The sequence below is a fragment of the Akebia trifoliata genome, chromosome 3, assembly GCF_017979445.1.
Source record: "Akebia trifoliata isolate Shusen 1 chromosome 3, ASM1797944v1, whole genome shotgun sequence".
In the NCBI taxonomy this organism is placed as follows: Eukaryota; Viridiplantae; Streptophyta; class Magnoliopsida; order Ranunculales; family Lardizabalaceae; genus Akebia; species Akebia trifoliata.
The window spans coordinates 30,025,330-30,037,873 of NC_141377.1; the positions used below are offsets into that span (position 1 = coordinate 30,025,330).

General features: G+C 36.5%; 1 protein-coding gene across 2 annotated transcripts in view; it reads left to right on the forward strand.

The window, feature by feature from the left end:
* Positions 1 to 7,966, forward strand: part of LOC147406319 (putative serine/threonine protein kinase IREH1) — a 39,266-nt gene extending 31,300 nt beyond the window's left edge. The window contains exons 12-18 of one of the 2 annotated variants that reach the window (XM_086434269.1): positions 1,395 to 1,483; positions 5,472 to 5,523; positions 5,648 to 5,704; positions 6,201 to 6,371; positions 6,486 to 6,566; positions 7,487 to 7,676; positions 7,769 to 7,966. In XM_086434269.1, the coding sequence (XP_086290395.1) occupies positions 1,395 to 1,483; positions 5,472 to 5,523; positions 5,648 to 5,704; positions 6,201 to 6,371; positions 6,486 to 6,566; positions 7,487 to 7,570 (534 nt within the window). In that variant the 3' untranslated portion in view covers positions 7,571 to 7,676; positions 7,769 to 7,966. The remainder of the gene's footprint in view (positions 1 to 1,394; positions 1,484 to 5,471; positions 5,524 to 5,647; positions 5,705 to 6,200; positions 6,372 to 6,485; positions 6,567 to 7,486; positions 7,677 to 7,768) is intronic. The other variant, XM_086434270.1, reaches the window with a different exon arrangement.
* Positions 7,967 to 12,544: the final 4,578 nt, after the last annotated feature.

Sequence of the window (12,544 nt, forward strand, 5' to 3'; positions counted from 1 at the left end):
CAAACCCGATTTGTAATATCAAGGGAAACACACATCTTATTGGATGCTTATATTAACTTCGATGACCTCCATCGATAGAAGTTCAATGGTCATATTGATGTAAAGTTCCATTTTGGAAAAAAAACTTGTTGACAATAAGATTTTTTATATTTCTCAGATCACCAGCATTAGAGACTAAACAAACTCCAAATGATATTATTTATTTTAGCCATGACTTTCTTCAGGATAAAGATCTCCTCGATTTGGAAATGGATATCATACTAAGGTTAATTTCTCTTCTTTGCGTTGTGGGATGTTCATTTGGCTTCAAGGGAAGTCGATTATGGAAATGGAATTATGATGGGGTTTTGTGTTGGGATTTCTTTGTTTGGTCTACCTGTCATGTTTGGGTTTTGTGTATGTTTGTGTGGTTTTGTGGATGGGTGGGTGTGGCCAGCTTTACAAGATTTTGACGGTTGTTAGTTGTAGAAGGATTGTTGTATAGTTTGCAAGGCAATTCGTGAGACAGTATACCTTCTTTTCCTTTACTATCATTTTGCCAAGGAAGTTTGGGACACTTTCCTCTCTCATTTGATATTTGTTAGAGTATGCCTAAGGCGTGTATGAATGCTTGTCTCATTCAGTATACTTTCAATTGATCTCTTTAAGGTCGGGTGATTTGGAGGCTCCTCTCCTTTATGGTTCTTTGGGAATTAGGGAAAAGCTGGAACAAAACAGTGTTCTATATATCTTCAAGAGTCAAGCTCTCATTTCTTTTAGTTTTTACCTTTTAAAGAAAGCAAGGGTTTGTTTTTTTTGATGATTTTATATTTAAATGGGTTTCTATTGTTAATGGGAGAGAGTAATTTCCCTTTGTGTTTGCATCTTAGGTAAGTTATCTTGACGACCCTTTGTTATATAATTATTCTTTTGGGATTATTCCCCTTTTTAGTACAATCATTTTTACCTATTGTTTCTTAGCTTATTGGATTGTCCAGTTTGGTGGTTTCTTTCAAGTCACCTTTGTATGAAATGACCTCTCCTTGGTTCTCTGGGGGTTGCATCTTTGACGTATAAAGAACATTCCATGTTGGCAAAATTTTCGATAAGTTTGAGCTTGAATTTGGAAGTAGAATTGCATGGTTGATTTCTAATCTTCATTTATTTATTCAATTTAACTATTTGCTTACAATCTCAATTTTCTTTCCATAAGAACTTTTCAATGGTGTACATGAATAGTTGAGAAAAACTTCCCAAAATCTTGTGATATATAGTTTTGCCTTTAAATTACCTATGAGATATTTATTTAAGGAAACTACATGCGGTCTGCGAAAAGACCTTATAAAAAGTGCTCAATATTCACACTTGTACTAGGTGATTGTTTGCTTATTTATTTTTTCTTTGTTTGTTGCTAGACAATTTTCGACAACATACTCAATCGTAAAATACCTTGGCCCCAGGCACCTGAAGAAATGAGCTTTGAAGCGCAAGATTTAATTGATCGGTAAGGCATGTTCTTATGATTGTCATTATTCTTGGATGTGCTTAAAGAGGCTTTTTGTTGTATTGGAGCCAACATGAACTGTCATATCATGTGATTTGTTTACTTCTTTTCTGTTTATGTAGTAAGAGAGTAAAACTTTTGAAAATATTGTTGTTCTAGGCTCCTATATCAGACATATGTCAGTCACACGCAATCTTAACCTGGTGGCTAATATGTTAAAAAAAAAAACCAAGTTGTTTTTGTGGTGGGTGGGCAGGACTTGAACTCGCTACCTCAGAAGTTGCATTGCAATATGTTATCCATCTAAGCTATGGTTCCGAGCCCAATAAGAGTTCATCGCTACAAGGTGGAATAGCTATTGAAGTACATAGTCCATCTAACAGGGGAGCTGGCAACTGTTACATAGTCGGGAAAATTATTAGATACATCTTTAACAAATGGTGTCTGCTCCTGAGGAAGCAACTAACAAGTCAACTACAAACTTGTACATTGATAGCTTCTGTCATCATATGGATTTCGATAGCTTGACAATCTATGTTGCAGCATGCCCAGTCCTAGTGGTTTTGATAGAAGGTAGTGGATGGTGTCTGAATCGGTGGACTTTGTTGGCAAGTAGATAGTTATGAGACTTCTGGGCATCATGTGTTAGTGTGCTGCATGTGCACTCAACCTTGGAGTGCCCAAGTTAGGCATCCTTGAGTGTTTGGTTGAGGTAGTACTTGCTAGTTCATGTTGCAAGTCATTTTCTTGGGTCATGAGAGCTCCAATTACCTGCTCAATTGATGCTAGGTATAATAACTATAGTTTGAGTTATTAGTCATTGTTGTTGGTGCTGTGCTCATTAGACATTAAGTTTTTTTAATTTTTATTTTAAAGAGGCCTAGTGTACGGAGAACCTTTGGAATGGAATTTTGTTTTTGGCGAATTCCATGGTGCATGTGTTCTGTTGAATGCTGGGAAAAGTGTCACTATCCTCCCCAAGCAACTATCATAACAGTAGACTTTTTTTCCACATGGAATGATTACTCTGGTAACTAGACTCCTTTTGGTGCTATGGGGGGTCGTTCCTTTCATTTGTGTGTATGGAAGGGATGCCTTACCACGTTTCCCTTGTGGGGATAGCAATGGAATGGATGGTATTGTTATTCTCTTGAGGATGTGAATTCATCGTAAAAAAGAAACTTTTGGCTTGGTGGGCTTTTTCTGGGGCAAATTGTGTCACTGAGGCAAGAATATTGGCATTTGCCTTTGAGGATGGTCTTTATGCGTTGGTGGTAAGTTGAACTGATAACCCTGTGCTTTTATGCCTCAGGCCTATGATTGGTAAAATGGTCCAGGATCCGGAACCGGGTTGGAGCATGGATGGGGGCCAACACAGAGATGATGTTCAGGTGTGTGTTAGATAGACCCTTGGACGTTGAGGGGAATTGGAAGTTCTTGTGGCATGGGATACCAATCATGTCTAGCATGGCTGGGGGTAGTAAGTTTAAGGAGGTGCTTGTGAGTTGTGACCACAAAGGCATCAATTGTGACATTCAATATGGTCAGTCCACCTTCTCTGGGACATTAGTATCACTAAAAGTTGTGTTGTTCTGGGGTTGGTGGTGGTGGTTGCAGGAAATGCTACTGATGAGTGGTTGTTGCAGGTGAACACTCCAAATGAAGCCTCATGGGAGGTAGTGCTTTGGACTGAAATGATAACCAGGGCTATGGATGCTTTATAACATTTATCTTTCCAAATCTCCAAGTGATCAAAGATTGTCAAAGAGAGCACAGATACAAGATCATAACCTTGATTTGTGGGTTCAGGTGGTTCTGATGGAGCAGTGGAAAGGTTGTGATTGACAACAAGAACAATTTGCCTACAATGACCGGCCAAATGATTTAACTTGGGTCAGTTCTCAGAGATGTTTGGGATATTCCATTTGTCTTGCATTCTCTTGTGGCAGTATATCAGGATGAAATTTATAGCATGAGTCACATTTGTCACCTTCGAAAAGTGTTTGGCATGTCATGGCATGAAAAACTAATGTTAACTCATAACATCGGCTTCTTGAAGAACAGAATTGTATTCTTATGTCAGCCAATGGTATTAAGGTTGCTTAGAAGAAGGTAGAAGCAACTGAAGAACTGTTTTTTAATTTGTTTATTGAAAAAGCTGGTTGAGGTAACCAGTGAAGGTAGAAGGGCCGAAAAAAGGGAAAACAGAACACAAAAAGTAAATCCCCCCTCTCCCCCTCCCCCTCCTCGTCCCCGAACCACAAAATCCTCTAAAAATATTCCTTTGATTATTCATGTCCATAGTTTACATTGTAGGGTTGGTGAACTTTGTGTAGGCTATCCATAGAAAATTCAGCCACCTTAATAGTTTCAGTTACGGACTGTTCAAAAGGTTCGAATGTGGGTGCCCTTTTCTCATTCTTTTTGAACTTTGTTTAATAATGGTTGGTCATGAATTTGGTGTACTCGCACTTTTCCTTCAAAAGGTCGTGTGTTATAGTGGTGTTTATCATTTGCATTTTGTTGGGGTTTATGGAAGGAAAGAAACTACAATGTTGTGCCCTTTTTTCCATTCTTTTTGAACTTTGTTTGGTAATGTAGGGTTGGTCATGGATTTGGTGTACTCCCACTTTTCCTTCAAAAGGTCGTGTGTTATAGTGGTAGTTACCATTTACATTTTATTGTGGTTTATGGAAGGAAATAAACTACAATGATTTTGAAGGCTAAGAGGACATGCATGGTGTTATTTTGTGCATTAAAACCTTCGTGTTCAAATGATCAAGGATGTTTAAGGAATGTGGAAGTCTCATTTTGATGATTTTATATTTGGATGGAGGGTTTGGATGGTCTCTTTGTATTTTAATTCTACATAGGCATCCTAGACTTCGGAGGGTAATTGTAAATTTGGAATTTATTCCTTTAGATACAAATCTTGTAATACAACAACAGCAAAGCCTTATCCCAAAGATTTGGTTTCGGCTAAATGCATCCTGTTTTTTTTCTTTTTTCTTTTTCCATTCCACCCTTTCTAGAGCCATGTCTTCTCTAATCGTTTGATACAGATTGTATACTAATCAAAAAAATTAAGAGGCGTACCAGTGGATTTAAAAACAGAAGCTTCCGATCATTGAAGCTAAAGATGATAATGCACTAGTTCTCAGTTAACAAGATCTTTGAGGTAGACTATGATGGATGACATTAAATTATGTGCTGTTCTGAGTTAGGAAGGATAGCCCATGACTTTTTGAATAACACACCATGACATTACTCCTGATTTTGAATTCGTGCAATTATTAGGCACTTCAACACTTGAGACAATAATCTATTCTTATGATCATGAAGCTCTAAACCTCATTACTTAGCACAAACTGAATCAAAGAGTGTAGATCGGGTTATGCATTTGCAATGGTTTACATTCACTATTTGCCTTTTGAAGCAGGAAGTGAGGATAAGGTTGTCATTGCTCTTAGCACGAGGACAAGTCCATTAGTTTCTGTGGATATGGAAGCTCAGGTGACCTATTTGAGCTAAAGGAACTACACGAAGACTACATGAAAATTTTAAGCATATTGATGAGAGCCCTGGTAGTGCAGATCACAGTGGATGATTTTTGTTAGCCTAAAAGATTATATGAGTAGGTAGAGAGAACAAGATAATGGAGTTTATTGCATAAATTTTGTTCTTCAAATTCAAGGGTTTTAAAATAAGACGAGCTTGGAAATGGTATACAAAGTGTGGTTTTACTGGCATGCATAGAGGCGGTGTCCATTCTGATCTTTGTGAATTGTGAAGAATATGGATGTAGAATGTAATGGTCTCAACGGTTGCAGAGGCATATGTGTCCCCGACTTTTTGTTCCCTTTCCATTCTTTATGATGTTTCATGGATCAATTTTCATGCTTTTATTCACTAACATGAATTTTTTTTTATGTTCCTGTGAGTTAATTTTGTATTGTCGTAACTTTGGAGATGTTTCTTCAATTTCCAGATTATTGACTGAAGATCCGAATCAGAGACTTGGTGCTAATGGAGCATCAGAGGTAAAATTGGTTCTTAATTTCTGAAACTAAACTAGAGTTTTAGATGCTATACTTTATGCATTCTCTCAGAATTCATTTTGACATTTGGGATAGAAATTGTTCTAAAATTGAAGTTATGATCCAGGTGAAGCAACATCTGTTCTTCAAGGATATCAATTGGGACACACTTGCCAGGCAGAAGGTGAACCTACATTTTTATTTCTCCACTAGCCCTGTAGTCGTGTTCCAAAAACATGTTTTGCATCTGAGATAAATGGCCTAACTAGGGCTGTCAATGGATCTGATCTAGGTCAATTTGGTACCGATCCAACAAGGATTGGATCAGATCAGATCTGGGACTGATCGGATAAGTATTGGATCGGACCCTTATCATATTGGGTTTCTATCAGATCTCAATATTAAGATCCAATCCATTAACAATTGGATCGGGTCCGGGTCTGGCCAAACTGGATTATATATATTATCTAAGTAAACTTAATATATCTCAAAACTATATAATATAATTTATATACTTTCTAACATATTATCGGATTGGGACATTGTTGATCCAGATCTTTCTCTCTCTCACATTTGATACGAGGGAAAAGGGGGGTTAATTCTATTATATTTGTACATCTAGGAACCAACTTGTATGATGCATCATTGATAAATCTTTTAAATTTCCTTTGTGTTCACAGGCTGCGTTTGTTCCAGCTTCAGAAAGCCCACTTGATACAAGTTACTTCACAAGTCGCTACTCCTGGAATTCATCAGATGACCGCACTTATGCAGCCAGTGAATTTGACGATTCTAGTTGCAGTGGAAGTGTAAGTGGCACTAGCAGTTGCAGCGATCGTCAAGATGAACTGGTATCCAACTCAAAATAATCTGATTAAAATTCTCCCCAGAAATGATATTTACCTGATCAAATTCTTGCAGTTCTTTCTAATGTCAACTTGTTTTTGGTTGATTTCAACAATGAGCAGGGAGATGAATGTGTAGGTCTTGCTGATTTCGATTCTAACTCAAATGTCAACTATTCGTTCAGTAATTTCTCATTTAAGGTATGTGCACATGCTTAACTATGTTGAATGTTCAATTTTCTACAATGTGACTTACCTGACCACTTTAAAGTTGTAGAAATGATCTCTGCATGGGGCAAGGGGCATCCTTTTATAGAAAATAGGGATGGCCTGGTTTTCTTTTCAAATGGGTACCATGAAACCTCTTTGTACATCACCTATGCGCACTTCTGTAGAGAAATTGAGCCAAGAACAATAAATAAAGAAAAGTAAAACAAGATGCAGACATACAAAACACAGATTTTTCCATGGTTCCCTCAAGATTGAGGTACATTCACAAATCACAACAATTCCACTATGAAAAGAAAATTCGCACATAGTCCACCTTTTTACTGAAAATAGACGTATGTAACCCCCCACCCCCACCAAAAAAAAAAATCTAGGGTTTTACATAGTACCCCAATGAAAATACGAAAATACCCTTAGACAAATTTTTTTCGGGTGTTTCGCCTCCAAACTCCCACCTTTCAGGCAAGGGGGCTGCTGACACCTCTCCAATCCCCAGCGACCTCAGCGCTGAGCTCAACCGGCGGGACGCGTGGCTTGATTAACAATACCTCCTTATTGACCAGTACCATCAGGCTCCACAAACCACAACAACTTCCTGACAACAATTATTGACACTTTAGCTATTTGTGAGAGATTGATTTATTCAAATGCAAGTGTAAGCGGTTGACGAGATGCATTGTCATTACCCCAAGCTCGCCCTATCATTACGAACAAATCATATGAAAAGGAACCGTGGCACCCCTTAGTTGTATCGAGTTATTGAAAAGTATAGTCAGTTTTGTTTCTTTTTCTTGCTGCTTGTCTTCTTTAATTCCTGATCTTCCCTCCTTTGTTGGTATGTGATGTTATCATGAATCCATTAAACTTATCAATAATTTGTATGCCATGTACAGAATCTTTCGCAGCTTGCATCCATCAACTATGATCTGCTTACAAAGGGTTGGAAGGACGAACCTCCAGCAAACCCAGATAAATGAGTGCCTTGGCATCTCTGTTGAGAAGACGCGGTTTGTGTCTTAAGCAACATGCGAACGTGGAGGATCATCCTGTTCATTGAATGGTGGACTTGTACATCCTGTAAATGTAAGATCTTAAAAGTAAATTGGTTTGTTAGAATTAATCTTTTGTTCATTTTACTGTAGTGACCGTTCAGGCTTTAATGTTTATGTTTACAGAGATAGAAGCGTGAGGCTGCAAGTGCTGGGATGCGATCTTTTCTTGAATTGAGGCTTCTGCCCCATTTTGGGTCTCCAATTTTAGTATTCAATCATTTGTTGTTTTTGAGGGATTAATTGTGACCCAGTTCTTGGTCTTCTGATATAAATATTTGGTTTTTTCCACCATATCAATGAGATCACATCCCTTTTGATGAAGTTCCCACGCATTTGGTAAGATTGTTTATATTGCCACACCAATCCTTTTTTTTTATTTTTATTATTACTATTATTAGAATAAACCAATCAATGAAATATATGGTGTTTTGGGTGTGGATCAGCATCGCCATTTTATCTTTTAATGACCACACCACATTACCATTTATTTTTCTCCAAAGCAACTGTTTGTAGGGGTAGTTATGATGGTAAGAGCGATTAACGATAAATCAAACGGTGGCTGTTGTTGGGTTGCAGGTGAAGTTCTCTTCTTTCCCTTCCCCCTATGTCCTTTTTAAGTCTATCCTAAGCTGATGTGTAATATAATTTGGGAAAATTACTTGGACTTTGGTGTTTATTTAGTCCCTAAGTTTTAGGGTTTCTCTTAGTAGTCCATTGAGTAGAACTTTTATTTTTAATCCGTTTGTGTGAACTCCACTTCACACAAATATTGAAACTGCTCTTATCATTGGATTTCACCATTTTTGTTAAAAAAAAAGGTTGGAAAGGATTTGAGAAGGAAGAAGTCATTTTTCAAGGGGTTCAAGCATTTTGAAAATATATGTAAAAAGTTAGGATTTTTTCAATTTTTTTTGACTTCATTTTTGAATGAAAATCGATCAAGGATGGTATGATTTGAAATCATCTATACAAGTCATTATGTCAAGTTTTTAATTGATATTTTCATGTATTTTAGTAAAAGAAAACTCGAAAAAAGAAAGTGAGTGAATTTTACCAGTGTAGGTTTCACCACTTCTAATTTTTGGGTTTGACATTTTTATTGTTTGAGTTTGACATTTTTCTTTTATCGGCAATAAATAAAAGTAATGCTGGAGTAATCTTGTTTCACACATTGGTGTGCATAGAAATCATAGATGCTTCTCACTTATTTCTCGATGAAAGTCATCTATGGTTCTATATGCACATCCATGTCAGGAATGTGTGCAATGATGTCAATTTCAATGTGAGTTCGACACAGAATTTTTTTTATTTTTAATCTCAGCTTTGTTCTTCATCTTCTGTTTTAAATCATTGAAATAGATATTAAAAAAATACATCTAAATATTCAAAATTAAAATTAAATCATTTTCATCCATCATTCACGATAAAAATTCCTTGAAAATGATTGGAATGGTAATTGGAAAACCTAAGTATGCAAAGAAGCTGGAAAAATGTTAGTTTAAATATGAGTCGTGATAATTTGCTACCCAACGTAGTACACTCAATTGACTCTCATGACGTGACAAATTTGAGAATCATAGATTTATTTGCATCGAGATATACATTTTTTAAGGCATACAGATCTACAATTCCCGAACTTGCCATGTCAGGAGAGTCAATTGAGTGTGCCTCGTTAGCTAGTCCGGTTATCACGATTCTTTAGTTATTTGAAAAACATTACAACCTGAGATGAAGTTGAGGGGCATTAAGAAAAGAAAATTTTACTGAGTGAACTATCAAGCAATCGCCCAAAACTCATGGACTAATTAGAAAAAATCTGTCCGCCAGGGTTCTTTTAAGTAAATTTTCCTATATAAATTGAATGGGAGCATGTCAACATCAATGGGTAGCCCACCAAGAGTGGTCGATGGCTTTGATCTAAAAAGTTTTCTAGGGACTGTGCAATCAGACACCTAAAATAATTTCTAAATTTTTTTTTTTTTTCAGTCACATTTTCCTTTGGGCCACTGTCCTGCATTATTGGAACCAGATGATTTTGTACTAAGGCAATGATGCCCTATTCTGCAAACTTTTCTTGTCAACACTTAGACAAGGAGCTGTTGCTTGGTTCTAAGGTTTGCTTCCAAGGTCAATCAACAGTTTTTTCAAGCTGGAGGAAGTCTTTGTCACGTAGTTTATTCACAATCGAAAAAGGAAGTTCGGAATGAATGCCCTATTCCACTTGAAAAAATAGGGGAATCAATCCAAGCTTTCACTGCCAGATTTAGAACAAGGTTACTATCGGTAGAAAATCCTAATGAAGTAACCATATGCACAACGTATACGACGGCAGTGACCCTGAGAACTTGGCTACACAAGTCATTGATCGAGACAGATCCCATGCGATTAGAAGACCTCTACCTAAAAGTCAAAAAATACATTATAGTAGATGAATCGATAAAAAATAAGGGCCAGACCTCAGCAACAAAAGCAGTGAACTCAGTAGCGCCAGTAAAAAACCTAAGGAACTGAAGGTTGAAAGTAAGTGAGACCATAATATGAGGGGGATATCAACATGGAAAACACGAAGAAATTACACAACTTTGAATATAAAGATGTCAAAGATTCTGAGGTATATTCGAGATGATCCAAGCTTTATTCCACCCCAAGAGATTACCGAAGCCTATTGTGAGTACCATAAGGCAGAGGATCATTTGACTCGGGAACATTATCCAAGATATGATTGAAAACAGAAAACTTAGAAGATATGTATCTACAACCACCGAGAAAAGGGGACAACGAAAACAACTAGATGAACAAGTGCCTCCACATCCTCCTCAAGAAGAGTGATAGCAATAACCAGAAGGTCGGAGAGTAGTCCACACAATTTATGAAGCGAGCACAGGTAAAAATAGTGAGGCATGAAGTCGGGGTATATCAAGTTTTCATAGGGGTAAACATCGCTAGAGTACCAGAATCGGTTTGGGGAGATAAAGCCATAATATTCAAGCAAGAAGACCTCTGGAGAGTCTTCATGCCATATTACGATGCACTTGTAATAACTTTACCAATAGGGAATGTGGATTTGAAGAAGATCCTGATCAATGCGGGGAGTGCAGTTGATATCCACTTCCTAAATGTAGCCAAGAGAATAAGGCTAGCATTAAGCTTTAAGTCGACATAAACCACTTACAAACATGAGATGTTCATTATTGAACCTCAATACTACGTTGTTTGGAGTTACCACCATTTTTTTTAAAATGAGTGTGAATAGGCACCCAAATTAATTTTTTTTTTTAAATCATTTTTCATGGCATTGTAGTGACTCTCATTTATGAAAAATGGTATGATCTACTTAAAATCTAGGTAATGGGATTTAATTAGAAAATGGGGAGGTGAGGCATCCTATTCTCTCCACCTAAGGTGGTTAGCTTTTAAATTTAATTATATTTTGGATAGCTAAGTAAAGGATAATAAAATGCATGACATGCATGAAGTGGGTGTGTTATATGGTGAGAATGTACCTCTTTGCAAGATGATTTAATGTTAATGTTGATATATGGAAATATCTTATGAAAAAAGATATCCCTATGAAGTCATCACATTTTACATGAGTTGGAATGTTGATTTAGAATTTTAGAGAGATTCCATGGATGGAGTTCTATTAGATTCATAACCTTGATGCATGCATATTTGATTAGAAACTTAGTATATCAACCCTACTAAGAAAGTTACACTTTTCTTCATCATGGTCAAGCATGTGTGAGTATGTGCATAGTGTACATTATGATGCATGAGAAATAAATAGGTTAAAAAATGACTTCAACCTTCATCATTCAGTCAAACCACTTCAAGTATTCCATGCCCAAGGTTGAGGTTCAACCTACCCGAAATGAAAAAGGATTCTCCATTACATTCTAAAGATTTTCTAAAATAAAAAAATAAAGAAAGATAAAAGTAGAATATGCAAACTTAAAATAAAACTAAATATTAACCCACCTTGTCTCTTGATAGTCTTGAATGAGATTATCTTGAGTAAAAGAATTTGATGTTGAGAGTTTTGATTAAGTATTGGAGGTAAGAAATGAGTGATGATTTTTGTTTGGAAGCTTAAAGGTTGAGAGATGAGAACTTGAGTTGAGTAGAGATTTTAGTAGAGTTTAACATTGAGATATGGGGATTGAGAGCATGAATTGATTATAGAAAATACGACTATTTATAGAGTTTTTGGAGAACTTTTAAAGATAAAGTGGTCCAACCCTAAAAACAAAGAGAAAATATATGAGATTTTGATTATTTCTTTTGGGATTTTTCATTTTTATGAAGATAAAGGTAAAATTTGTGAGAAAATATCCAAAAAATATTTTTGGTCTTTAGTTTTTTGATAAATAGAGGTGAGATAACAAAAATATTTTTGAGAGGGTTAGTAGGGGGTGATATGAGTAAATGTAATGTGGTAAGTAAAAAAGTAAACCTTGATTCATTTGTAAATAATTCATAAAGTAATGGTATATATATTTTAGAAATGGATTAATGAGAGAGTTTTATGTACTTGAAGATTCTTACCTTTTAGGGTAGGATTGGAAGTGTAGACACCCCAATTCGAACGGGCCCAAAAACAACAATCTTTCAATAAAATTGGCCAACGGACCTCAAAAGCCCAAATCACTCAAATATGGCGTTTTGATCGAACCGAGACCCCTGAGACCTCCTAGTGATCTAGTGGGCCTACCAAAAAGAATTGGCGCACCCCCACCTTCACCGCTCCACTCCCAAACCCAAAAATACCTGATTTTCAATAAAACTCGCCAACAGGCCTAAAAAGCCTAACTTGCCAACACGTGACATTTTGATCAAATCAATATTTTCAAAAACCTCAAAAAAATGAATAAAAAAAAAATGAAACTTGGGACACTATCA